This window comes from Lepisosteus platostomus, chromosome 23 (assembly GCF_059453375.1).
Source record: "Lepisosteus platostomus isolate fLepPlt1 chromosome 23, fLepPlt1.hap1, whole genome shotgun sequence".
Lineage (NCBI taxonomy): Eukaryota > Metazoa > Chordata > Actinopteri > Semionotiformes > Lepisosteidae > Lepisosteus > Lepisosteus platostomus.
In genome coordinates, this window is record NC_142633.1 from 11,477,506 (window position 1) to 11,490,640 (window position 13,135).

At 39.2% G+C, this 13,135-nt stretch overlaps 1 protein-coding gene across 6 annotated transcripts in view; it reads right to left on the reverse strand.

Moving 5' to 3' along the window:
* The window catches only part of kcnab2a (potassium voltage-gated channel subfamily A regulatory beta subunit 2a), a 141,069-nt gene that overhangs the window by 18,738 nt on the left and 109,196 nt on the right, over positions 1-13,135 (reverse strand). For all 6 annotated transcript variants that reach the window (XM_088617487.1, XM_088617489.1, XM_088617488.1 and 3 more), the window contains 5 exons: positions 11,865-11,944; positions 6,632-6,676; positions 5,346-5,390; positions 4,389-4,432; positions 3,310-3,396 (listed from right to left, as the gene is read on the reverse strand). In XM_088617487.1, the coding sequence (XP_088473613.1) occupies positions 3,310-3,396; positions 4,389-4,432; positions 5,346-5,390; positions 6,632-6,676; positions 11,865-11,944 (301 nt within the window). The remainder of the gene's footprint in view (positions 1-3,309; positions 3,397-4,388; positions 4,433-5,345; positions 5,391-6,631; positions 6,677-11,864; positions 11,945-13,135) is intronic.

Consider the following 13,135-nt stretch of genomic DNA (forward strand, 5'->3'; position numbering starts at 1 on the left):
AGTGTGCAGAAAGAGAATGCTATGGCACGCAATTGATAATCAATTATAAACACAGCTGGATGTCTTTCGCGTGTCAACTACTGCACTCACTGGCAATGATCTAAAAGCCATGGAGCACGAGGCAGTGTTTCTGGCACAAATTGCTGTGAGCTTTTCAGAAGGCGGATAAAACAAATTCTGCTGATGTCACATTACTGGGGACAACTGAAGCTTCTTTTGTTCGTTTTGACCTTAGAGAATCAGTATGACTAGGTTTTACCCTATAGTGAAAGGATCTTTAACAAAGTAGAACTAGACATGATAGAGGTCCAAGTCTGTGGTGTTTAGCCAGAGACTCTGGTTAGATCTAGACAGATCTCTGGCACAGCATGAGTAGGATGTCCTCTTTTGACAGGTGGCCATTAGTAAAGAATTGGAGAAGTCCCTCTGGTATAATCTAGACATGTGGGCAAAAGTTACACACTTTGCAAATTCAAGATGTGATCAGAAAGTCAATGCACGATGGACAAAGTCTTCCAAGGTCAATCATAGAACATGAATCCAAATTAGAACCAAAATGTTCTCAAACAATCCCCGTGAAAAGACATTCTTTGTCAGGAAATGGCTATAATCACTCGCGGCAGAAAGACTGATGCAAAGCTGATTTACATAAGACAAAGCAAAGTACGCCAATAAGTGAACTAATGTTATCATCAATCTTTACAATGTTCACTTTTATCTCTGGTGATTGTTTACTTAGGTCTAATTACTGTAAGCGTTATAATTGGGTAATTATATGGAACAGAAGAGAGTGGACTCCTGTAATCAGCAAACAGCCTAACTCTCCTTCAGTGTGAAGCAAATGCAGGGATTCTAGCAGCAAGCAGGTTGAAAAAAAAGAAAAAAATCACGATCTGTGGGAGAGTTTTCATGAAGGCAGGCAATAAAAGAAGCTGCAATTTGCTCATTCTACTCATTCAGCATTATAACCCAGGAAAGCAAATAGGGTACTTTGAGCAATGCAGCCCTACTGGCAGCAAATAAAAGAAACATATGGCAAGTATATGAAAAAAAACAAAGCGAAATGTTCATTTCAATAGTGGCAGAGTAATCTAGCAATGAACAAGAGCTGAAAGAACAAAAGAAGGAAAATGAATGAATGATCAGGTCTTTAAAATTGTGATTTTGTATTTCTTCCCAAATTTTACTTGCAAGATGTTTTTAAAGGTCAAGAATTTGTCACTTATCAATCAACATATGATAACTATCCTGTTTTTTAATAAAGCATTTTATGGATTTTATTTTTGTTGTTCTTCCAAAACAGGAAAGGGCAGGTGAATGGGAGCAGTAGTAAATAAATAAATCACTGCCATAAAATGCCTTTAAAGATAGGTGGTCAATACTTGGATTGAGGGTACCATGTACCTTCTATGATGAATGTTCTTGACTTTGAAGTGTTAAATGGGTCTCCTGGTGACAAAAAAAGATTTAGAAAAAAGACCATAGTTTATAGCTTTAACGGGAATGGCATCTCAGGGAATGGCATCTAGCTGTACAGTACCAGTCCCACTGCAGAGCAGCACCAGCTTGCCCAGGCTCTACCCAGATCTCACAGACGCTTCAGCCCAGTCTCTCAACACTCAAATGGCTCACATGCACATCATGACATGTGCAACAGGCGTGCATCAGGGGACAGGTGCTTTTAAACAAAGAAAACCCTGAATTCTAGGTGTAAGAATCTAATACTCGAAAAACAAATCAGGGAAGCTATATGCATTGATCAACATACAGTACTTGTACAAAATCTTAAAGCCGTGCACAACTCATATTTTAAGTGCAATTTGTATTGTTCGTGATTCCAACAGAAATAAAACAATCCGCAGCACGCTTACAGTATGTATAGTATATGTATGTACACATACTGAAATAAAAGGAAAACCTGGAACATACAGAACACAAAAGAAGCACCGCTGACTTTTGTGTATGGCCTTAGGTAAGCTTTATAAGTTTATAAAAGTGCAGCTTTTTTTCACTTTCACATTGGCAAGCCCAGGCGTGCATTGTCCCCAGTATAAACTGGACTGGATCAGACTGCTCTGCAATAGGACTCATCACTCCATCCCTACTTGCCTTTGGTTAAAGAATCCACTCACTGTTAATGTCGAGGCCGAAGTGGATTCTGAAACTGCAGGTAAAATTCTGGAACCAGGCCGAATGCACAGCAAGGAACTAGAAATCACGGCATATAATAGTCCTGGAATGTTACACTTTAATCGAAGCAGACCTCATTACCATTGTTTGCCGAGTATGATTATAACCCAGCCAGCTTTAACATTTCATTACCTAGAATCGACAAACACCTGCCATGTTGTCACATAATAGCCTTAAAAGATTTTACAAGAGCGTATCTATATCTAAGTGTGGATTTAAAACAAAGGTTTTAATTGACTTGATCCTAAACATGATAAAAGCCTTCAAGTGTCTTAAAACTTTCTTCTAACATCTTTGTTCAGTGATTGCCAGTAATTTCCCCAGAGCAGCCAAGAAAGAATCACATTCTAAGGGAAGATACAGCCATATTGTCAATGAAATGAACCTCTTTACCTACTATGGCTTCAGTATGAATATAAACTTGAACCACTGTATTCCTGAATTTTTTATGTTTTATTCACTTTGTTGAATAAAAAGTAAAGTAATCTGATCTTAAGGCATGTTTCTTAAAAACAGTCCACAAATTTTTAAACCAAAAACATTTAACTTATCATTCCTATTATTATTAATTATAATTGCTGTTTTTGCATGGAGAGGGGAGAAAGTCTATCACAGGTGATGTTAACCTGTGGGATTCTGAACTGCTTATCGTGAGGTAAGCATGTTTATTTTAGTCCACCACAACTTTCCGCACAATTCAGCTTAACATTCAAGAAGCTAGCGTACAATTTAAGTATTAAATGTGTACAATTTAAAAAGTAATAAATTCACAATTTCAATATTGTACTATCAGTTCAACTTATACAAGTTACAAGGAAGGATAATCAATGCATTTTCGAATACTGACTACAGTGCTTCTGAAAACCTGTGGTTGAAAGCTACTTGGGACAATGGAATGGGGTGGTAGTGATCTGCTGTATGACCCTGTCCAGCAATTTATTGCCCAAGAAAGATCCCAACATGCGGAGATGCAGAGCAGTGTGGGTGTTATCTCAGCCAAAGCGTGGAGCAGCCTCTTGAACATAGCTGCAAATCCAGCAAAGTCAGCTGAGATGACTCATTTTCAGGTCTGTCACTAAAGAGAGGTAGAGGGAGAAAATACGGTATTAGCAAGCCTACCTTCCATGGGTGTGTTGGGGTCCGGTCTGTTAGCAAACACCACATCCACATACTCTAACTGCAGTCGCTCCAGTGAAGCCTTAAGACCTGCAAAAAGAGACAAAACCTTGTTTAGAAAAGTCTCTTTAAATTTGGATTTGGCAGTTTTGGATTTCACCTTTTAAATGATACTGCAGGACTGTGGACCTGGAAATGTTTTGTTTAATAAAATAAAAACATTTTATTGACCAGGGCTCCTCTCTAAAAAACCCTTGAAGTGCAGCCACTTACGAAGGCTTTTTAAACTGGAATGTGAAATAATAATAATAATAATAATTGCTTACACTTATATAGCGCTTTTCTGGACACTCCACTCAAAGCGCTTTACAGGTAATGGGGACTCCCCTCCACCACCACCAATGTGCAGCATCCACCTGGATGATGCGACGGCAGCCATAGTGCGCCAGAACGCTCACCACACATCAGATATCAGTGGGGAGGAGAACAGAGTAATGTAGCCAATTCATAGAGGGGGATTATTAGGAGGCCATGATTAGTAAGGGCCAATTGGAAATTTGGCCAGGACACCGGGGTTACACCCCTACTCTTTTCGAGAAGCGCCCTGGGATTTTTAATGACCACAGAGAGTCAGGACCTCGGTTTTACGTCTCATCCGAAGGACGGCGCCTGTTTTACAGTATAGTGTCCCCGTCACTATACTGGGGCATTAGGACCCACATGGACTGCAGGGTGAGCACCCCCTGCTGGCCCCACTAATATTTTCTGTTGGATCGGGAGGCTGTTTAGTCTGGATACAAAGCTCTGCTTTTCCAACTTAGGCTTCTTATGACCCATGATAGAGAGCCCTCTTCACAGTCACAAGTGTGTTTATAGAATTCATTTAAATTAAGGACTGGATGAGATGAAAGGTCCTGGGATGAAGCTCCACTTCAATAACAATAACACGTACATCAGAGTTTGCACTCAGCATGTACAAAAACAACCTTCTGATCACCCTTGTGTTTCAAAACAAGACTACATTCATCTTATTAGGAGGACATTGCAACACATGAGGTTTTAAACCAAAGTACAAAGCCTACCTTCAATTATATGCTTTCTGGATAACCCTCTTTCAGTCTCTGCTCTGAAAAACAGAATAAAAACAAACACTCATACACTGCAGAGCTATTACCACAAATAATGGAACAGTATGCCTTTTCCACAGAGCTTTTGATTACTTACTTTGTTCTACAATGCACATTGTGACAGAAACTTGCAACGTGTGTTGTATTAAGTCTGGATATTAAGCACTTACAGTATGTATTACTTGCAACATAAAGTAAAAGCCTTTACCTCTCCCAGTCAGGAACCATGATTGACTTTGAGCACTTGGCTGACATACTGTAACAACTGAAAGTCTTCTGAAACACCAATTCATAAAGAGATTGTGATAACTATCATCACAAATACCTGAAAATCAGACGCTTTACACAAGACAAACCTGTCAGTGAAAGGGTACAGACAGTGATTTCTGCAATGGTAGGTTGACTTTTTGTATTCCAAATCCATTGTGTATTGGACTCTGTCTGTAATTAATAATTACTTAATCACACGGTGGGGGGGGAGGGGCATGGACTTGTAAATACATACATGTATAAAGAGATAATGCAATTATTTTTGACCCACTGTCTCTGTTATTAACTATTAACTTTGCAAAGACTTCGTGTGGTGAGATCTGCAATGCAAATGACAGCGGATTCACAGAGGGGGAACTTAACCTGGTTAAGCACAGGTAATTATGAAGCCTCTGAAGCCCAACTCCTCAGCGTGCTTCTTCATTAATTGCCTTGCATGAGCGGGACTCTCCCCCTCTGCTTCGAACACATTCAAATGCAAGATATTCTTAGCCCTCAATCAGCCACTGCTGCTCCCCGCTGTTCATTTAGCTTATTAAAGTGCTGCACTGCGGAGTCACACCACAGGCTCTGCTCGAGCTCTGACCCACACGTGCCACAGGGAGCCGGGCCCCCCTCACCAGGACAGAAAATTCCACCTACTTTCCGCCCCAAAAGATCTTGGTGGTGATGACCAAACTGGAACGTCTAGAAGAGAGAAATAAACAATTCATGTTGATAACAATTGGGAGAAAGGGGAGTTGTATTTTAAAACATATTAAAACTGACATGAAAAGTTTGAGACACACTGATTTATAGGTGCAATTCAGGTTAGCTTCAGCAGATTACCTGTATTAAAATATATGCCTTTACATTGTGATAAGTGAATATAATCACTTATTGTACAATTCTTTAATTAAAATATGTGCAATAGCCTATCAGATGGTGATTAACAAATCCTGAATAATATAATGATTCAGAATTGAACACCTAACCCTAGATTTTTGTTCCTGTTACTTGTGGATTTATAAATAGCAACCTTTATTTCAGACACCCCCAACCCAAATTCTTCACTGCCACAACAGGATAATAAGATCACAAGAAGTATTCCTTTAAAAAGCCATGCCTATAAAATGACCAAGGTCTTATGACCACAAGGAAGTCATAGTTCACTCATACTCACATACTGAACTCTGTAACTCTACAGACAAGTCACAAACAGACTGGTTGCAGGTCAGGCAACACCAACCACTCGCCTTTCAGCACACAAACACAAACTGTACATTATCCTTAATATGAGGAACTGTAAGACACACACATTGTAGCCCAAGTGTCCCAAAACGGCAGATCCTACATTAACATGAACAAGAACAAAGTATAGACAGAAAATAAAAAGGCGTGAAAAGCAAATACTTTCAAATTAAAGCATGTTTGCAGCCAAACTCCTTTTGTTTCTACGGTGTGTCCCTGTACGTAAAGAGCTTGAGCACTGCCTTCAATATCACCCCAATGCCCCATGTAAAAACTATATACTCACGTTATTATTAGTAATGACTGTACTTAGAAGTTGCATTCAAGCTAACTTACAATCAAAAAGTATATGTACTTTTCACAGTCAGCCCACTCAGATATGAAAGTAAAGGAAAGCTCATGATAAATAACTAATTTGCGCCATCAATCCTCTCACACTAAGGATTTTGGAAGACAGGTGACACTATGATAGGGTGCTGCAGCCGCAGAAGGTGAGGCTTACCAAACCCACTCCATGAATTATTCACCTTATCCCCCCTTCACAGCAGCGTGCTAGAAAGAGGGACACAGTAGTGGAATTGTTCCCTTTATTAATTTATAATGACTGGCTTTCTCATCACACCACAACAGCCAGGTTTCTTAATCTAGAAGAGGGCTCATTGTTTAGAGGGAATAAGAAAATCTTAACAGCACCTTACCTCCAGCCTTTCTTCTTTATAATATTCCCAAGCACCACCTCTGCCCTGGAATAAAGAAACAAGTCTTAAAAGTCTTAAAAATATCTTAAAATAATGCAAATGCTGAAGCCTAAATATATCATTAAAAAGGTAATGCTGCTCTCCTGTATGGTCTCTTAATCAGGAGATTCAACCATGAATACTTGATTTTATTGGTCAGAAGGGGCAGTAATGGAAGCAAATTAGCAAGGATTACTTATAAACATCACATTTTAAGGGAAAAGCAAAGAACAGATACTTCAGCTTTGTACTGTATTTACAACAACTGTTTTTATTAGGTGCCACCTTACCTTACAAATAGGTACTGTACAACAGAATGCTGCTGAAGTCATTCAGCATTACATGTTTGTAATTTTCTGTCTGTGCAACCAGTCAGCACATGTTGTTGTACAGTTTTACTGCTCACATAAAAAAAATATTTAAAAAAAGACTGTAGGAGAAGATAACTACATCCCATTACTCAGCCAGTTTTACAGTGCAATGACATAACCATTCTTTGCATATGTACATCAGAGATCAAAGATTAAGCTTCATATATATATATGTATGTATGTAATCTGCAGCAACAGCCATGACTAAATCCCTTTTTTCAGTTTATGGGGGCTAACTATATGCATTAATTAAGAAGATCTCTTAGACTGTATGAACAGAGTATTTAACTCTGTGAAGAAGTAAAACTCTGTGCAGTTTTTAATGGCAGATGCCACATGTATGCCTTCAGGACTGATGTTTTCTTCGCGACTGAGTTTCCCCTACTCCCATTAGAAGAGACAGTGTCACGGATGCTTTAACAAAACCATTTAAAACATAGGCAGGAAAAAAACAGCAAAAGAAAAAGAATTGCACTGTCTTTGCACAGTTAATGTAATATGTTACACTTTAATCAAATGGGGGCAAAGAGAGCAAAGTGCTAAAATTCACAAAATGCGACATCAAAAAATTAAAATGGATTTTGCTCCATTTCTGCAGACTGTTCCCCAGTAAAGTAATGCTTACTAGTCCATTAAGTAGAATGTTATCCTGTTCACAAAAAGAAACATAGCCTATAAGAATTAATTCTAACATAATGGCAGATATTCATATGGGGATTCTGTGGTTGTCCATGTTTTTGCTGTATTTTATTTTATGCTGACAAGACAAATACAACCTATCTCAGTGAACAGTTTAAAAGGGACTGCGGTTAGCCTATACAGTACATCACACAACAATAAAGCGTAACAATAGCAGGTTGCTGATCTATGCTGAAATGTTATGATACAACTCCTTCCCCAGGATCTGCGCCTGTGGCTGGAAGGTTGCCGGTTCAAATCCTGTGGCCGGTAGAGGAATCCTACTCTGTTGGGCCCCTGAGCAAGGCCCTTAACCCCAACTGCACCAGGGGCGCTGTACAATGGCTGACCCTGCGCTCTGATCCCAAGCTTCTCTCTCCCTGTCTGTGTCCCTGTGTGTCTCATGGAGAACAAGCTGGGGTATGTGCAAAGTTGAATTCCTAATGCAATAAATTGTATATGGCTAATAAAGTGATCTCTATCTTATCTTATCTCAGATAACTCACTGCAGAGTATTGCAGCAAAAAGAAAAGCAGGTGCAGCTCCTGCTCTTTGTCATTTTGTAGTCCTGTTTAAATTTTGCTACCAAAATCTAGATAGTTTAAGGTTTATTAATTATTAACCATGTCTAAAAGGCACAAAAAACTGCAAAAAAAGGAGTGCAGGAACTTCCCTATGAATTCTATTTAGATTTTGCACGCTTCTGCATTCATACACAAAATCAATATTTCAAGATCTCCCGCTCCCTTCTCTCACCCCCCCCCCCCCTTCCTGCCCCCCAGGGTATCAGCACTCTTTAATGAGAGCTGAGCTGCATGAAAGTGACCCCTATCAATTCCTGTGGATGTTGCAAATATAAGTAATCCATGGAAAAAATGCTGTGAAGTACAATAAAGAATGTGAAATCATGTTAAACACATGGTACAGTGTGATGCACACTGCAGAAATTACAGCACTGTATAATAAACAAGTTAATACCAGTGGAAAACTGGAAGAACACCACATAAAATTTACCACACAATTACTTAATCAAACGTTTCCCTAGACCTTTTCAGCTTTATGGCAATCTATCTAATCCTGCTGGGATTGCAGCAGACTGCTTTGGTCTGACTATTTTAGCTGCTTTTGTCCAGCTTAAAAAATAACAGTCTCACATGAGAAATACTTCACCATTTTGTTTTTAACTCCTCCCTAATACTCATTTTCTTTACCAACTTATTTGTCATTAATCGAACGTGTCATGTGAGGCCTGTATTCCCACAGACACGTGTGAAAGGGGCTTCTCTACACCCCAAGCCCATGGCAAGGACGCATGTGCGTGTGTAAGCACTCTGGTTCTGTAGCAGGCAGCTCTTATTTTAGCAGACACAGTGAAACACAACATACTCAGAACATTAGCTACCCTGCAACACCAGCAGAAAGCACAGAAGTGCTTAGGTCAAGAATCTTTTTCTGTTTGCCAGACACTTTACATTTCTGACAGATTGCTATTTTGTGTGTACATTTCAAATGACAGAGCTTTATTAGGGCTAGTTTTCTGACTCAGAGGAAAAAATGACCTGTCTTTACCCTTTCTGCTGGAATAAGAACAAGAAGCTGCAGTGGAACCACCCTAACTCATACGTATACTGTAGTTTCTGATGCATTTAATTTGAATATTGGTGAAAAAATAGAGCTTAATGAAGACACTAAAATACTAATTTTAATGATAATACTAAAACCTGTAATTACTTTGCACAGTAAAATACAGATAATAATTGAATTCATGTTTTTATTGGAGAGGTAAACTCAAGAGGTGCACGATTTATTTTGTTAGAAAAGTATCTGGACTGCATAGTTGGTGTTGGAGAATAATTCAGGCAAAGACAACCACACTTATTACTGGAACTACACCTCTGTAAGCTGACCAACCTGCAATTGGGAATTCACTGCATACAGTTCTTCTTTCTGAGTACATTCGGTAGCAAACGTCCTAAGTAGCAAACAGGTTTACATTTTTGTCCTCAGTTAATGCTCGCAGAATACAGTAAGGAAAACCGGCAACTGTTAACTTATTCCTATTAAAATAACTATCAAACTATCAGACTAGACTATCAAACAAGACTCCCCTTACTCACAGTATGTAGAGTAACCTGGTCCCAACATACTACATTAAGTTGTGGCTGCAAAATACGCAGTAATGACACAGTGTGATACAGCCAACTGTATGTACTGCACACATAAATAAAACATAGAAAGATGAAATAGTTCACATTGTGGGACCAAGTGCACCTGTACGATAGCCACATTTTGCATATCACAGCTCTGTAGCCTACAGAGCAATAACTTTGATCTGCTGCTGTGAATGACCAGCCAGGAGACTTACCATATGAATAATTTTTGCACCTATTATAAAACCTTCCAATTGATTTTTTTTTTGTGCCAGCTCTTCCAAATTCAAATGCCTGAAGCCAAACAGTAAAAAAATGCATTAAAAGTGTTATGAAACCACAGCATGATACATGGTACAGTATCTGCTCTCACATTGACATCATATAACAATACCTTAAACCATCAGCTCAGCACTATTCCTGGGTAAAAGCACATTCTGTAACTGGGGTTTTTTACTTTACTTTTGCAGCAATAAAATACTTTCTTGTAGAATACTTAAAGAAAGAGGTAATTGTTCATTACTTCTTATTTTCCAGCTGGATTATTTTCCAGCTTCCTAGGTATTGACATTAAACCGACGTCCTGCTCCAGTCAATATTCACTAATGATAAAAGAGTCCTGGCAGAGAGACTACAGTTCTGAGAAAGATATCATCTTGCATTCAAACAGCATACTGTCAAACCGACACATCTAAGAAGTTAAGGGTTGGAGATTTAGTAAAGGAAATAAAACTACTAAAAAAGAATGAATTGCTCTTTTCTTAAAGCAACATTGGCAGCACTATTTCGGTTCAACGTGAAGAATATACAACTTGAATGGATGTTCCTGTGCCTTTTGAAAACATCACATCACATCTTGGAGTGAGTTCCACTTACGCTCCAGCAGTGAGGATTAATTCTAAAAGCTGCATGTTGCAGTGATTATCTTACTTAACACAAAATCCACTGGATTCCTGGTGCCAACAGTTTTGTCACAGTTCTTTGCTACTATTCACAACGATAAGCCCTAGTTTGCTATAAACAAAAAAATATTATTTTAAGAACACACCTTAGAAATATAATCAATCATAATTTAAAGTTCCAGATATTTGTGTGCATTAGCTTACATATGCCTGTGGCATAATGGTATCTGTTTCACTGTATACAGGGCATGTCTCAAGCCAGGATCTCATCATCATGCTCCTGTGAAGCAGTCTAAAATGGTCCCATCTCTTAGAAATCAAACGATTTATTTCTACAAGTACAGAATCATCTTTAAGATGTTGTATATGTAGTGGGAGCTTAGACTGCTAAAATAATATGGTGTGGATGCAGATGACTGGAATTTCCTGGTGCACATGCTGCTGAATCAGGACACAACACTTAACTCTATGTAAGGCCATGGAAGAGACCTATATACTGTACCTCCAAAGTAAGTGCAGCTTAACAAGCTCTTTTTGAGGCAGATGGTCAGGTTTGAGTTAATCTCTGTTTTGCTGGTTCAGAGTGCCCTGCTGAGGGTCTACAGGTAAGGGCAGCATCTTGATACACAGACACCTCGTGTTTATATACATCTAAAACTACAGTATTCCACAATGAACCTAGGCTGGCTACATTTTTTACATGATAGTGAAGGTGCAATATGTCTCTAACATTGAAAAGGAAAAGACACCTAGAGTGGATCATACCATAAAGGCCTCCATACCCTTTGTGAAATATTAATTTACCTTTTGGTGAACCACAGGAAAGTTTTATATACTTACTATACTTAGAAACATTTAAGATTAACAAGTGAGTATTGGATCCGTAGCATTTGTTGCCTCTCATTAGATAAAAGTGGCCTCTTTTCAATTTCTCAGTCTGTTTATTTTAGTGTAGGCCCGTTGAGTATGATTTATTTTATTAGATCTGCTGTTGAGCCCAAGAGCAGAATAAACGTTTACAAGCATGCAGACTCTTCACAAATCTAATTAAATACAGAGAGAAACTAAAATCCCCCAGCTTCTTGTTACTCACTTCCCTGCTGCATAGACCTCAGCTGTGTCAAAGAGATTGATCCCATTTTCATACGCCAGGGTCATCAACTGCTCTGCCATCTGGAAGCAGGAGAAACAAGGAGGGAGAGAGGTGGACAGCAAGACAGACAGGGAAAGACAAAGAGATGAAGATGAGGCTCAGTCATGTGTAGATTACAGAGCTGTAGGGAAATGCTGCTGAAGCTGAATACCAAAATCACAGGCTGTTGTTTTCACACATTTCACAGGTATGGTTACTTAAATTTTAAATGTCATGACTCTGAATCTCACTGTGGCACAACGGCAAAATGTTGCCTTAATGTATTTGCACTGCTATCAACAATGCGCATCAAATACAGTGCAACAGAGAAGGTTAAAGGGTCACATTTATTTAAATATATATTGTATAAACAAAACAAATCCCTTCTTAAAAATATAACCAGAACCCATTTTTTATACATGTGAAATCACCACCTGTTTTCCATTGTATACCCTCTGGCATTGACAGTTAATTAATACTGAAATTGGTTTTCATGGCAGGTTATTGCTACAAACACCGTGCTGTAAGGACAGAATGAGGACAGGTGTATGTCTGTGTGAATCCATTTTGCTGAAAGAATGCAGGTGCCTCGCAGGTCCCAGAAGTTGCCGTTTCACTGTGAGGGAAACCCTGGCAGACACAACCATGTCTAGCCTTGCGGTGCTCGACCCACTCTGCACTGCTGGATGGGAAATCCTGTTCATAATCTGGAGAACAGGGCTCACTGTGTGTTCTGAGCAATCACCCTTTCTTGGATAGTCACTAAAACAAACACCACTGTGCAGGACATAAAAACATAAAAATGGTTTCAAACAAAAAGAGACCATTAGGCCCATCTTGATCCCTAGGTGATCGATCCAAGGATCCTCAACCTGCAGCTTTTTAAATTAAGCCAGGATATCAGCTTCAACAATATACAGTAGTTGGGTAGCTTGTTTCATACTCTGATAGCCAAATTTAAATCCAACCATACATTTTCTATCTGCTTTATCCACTACAGGGTTGTGACAGCCTATCCCAGCAAGCAATGGGCGCGAGGTGGGAATACACCCAGGACAGGAAGCCTGTCCATCGCTGGGCGCACACAGTCACAGATTCACTCACACCAGGGCCAATTTTCCCAGAAGCCAATTTCCATTATGGTTGGAAACCTGAGCATCAGGAGGAAACACACATGAACACAGGGAGAACATACCAACTCTATGCAGATACCCGCCTGGTAATTGAATCCA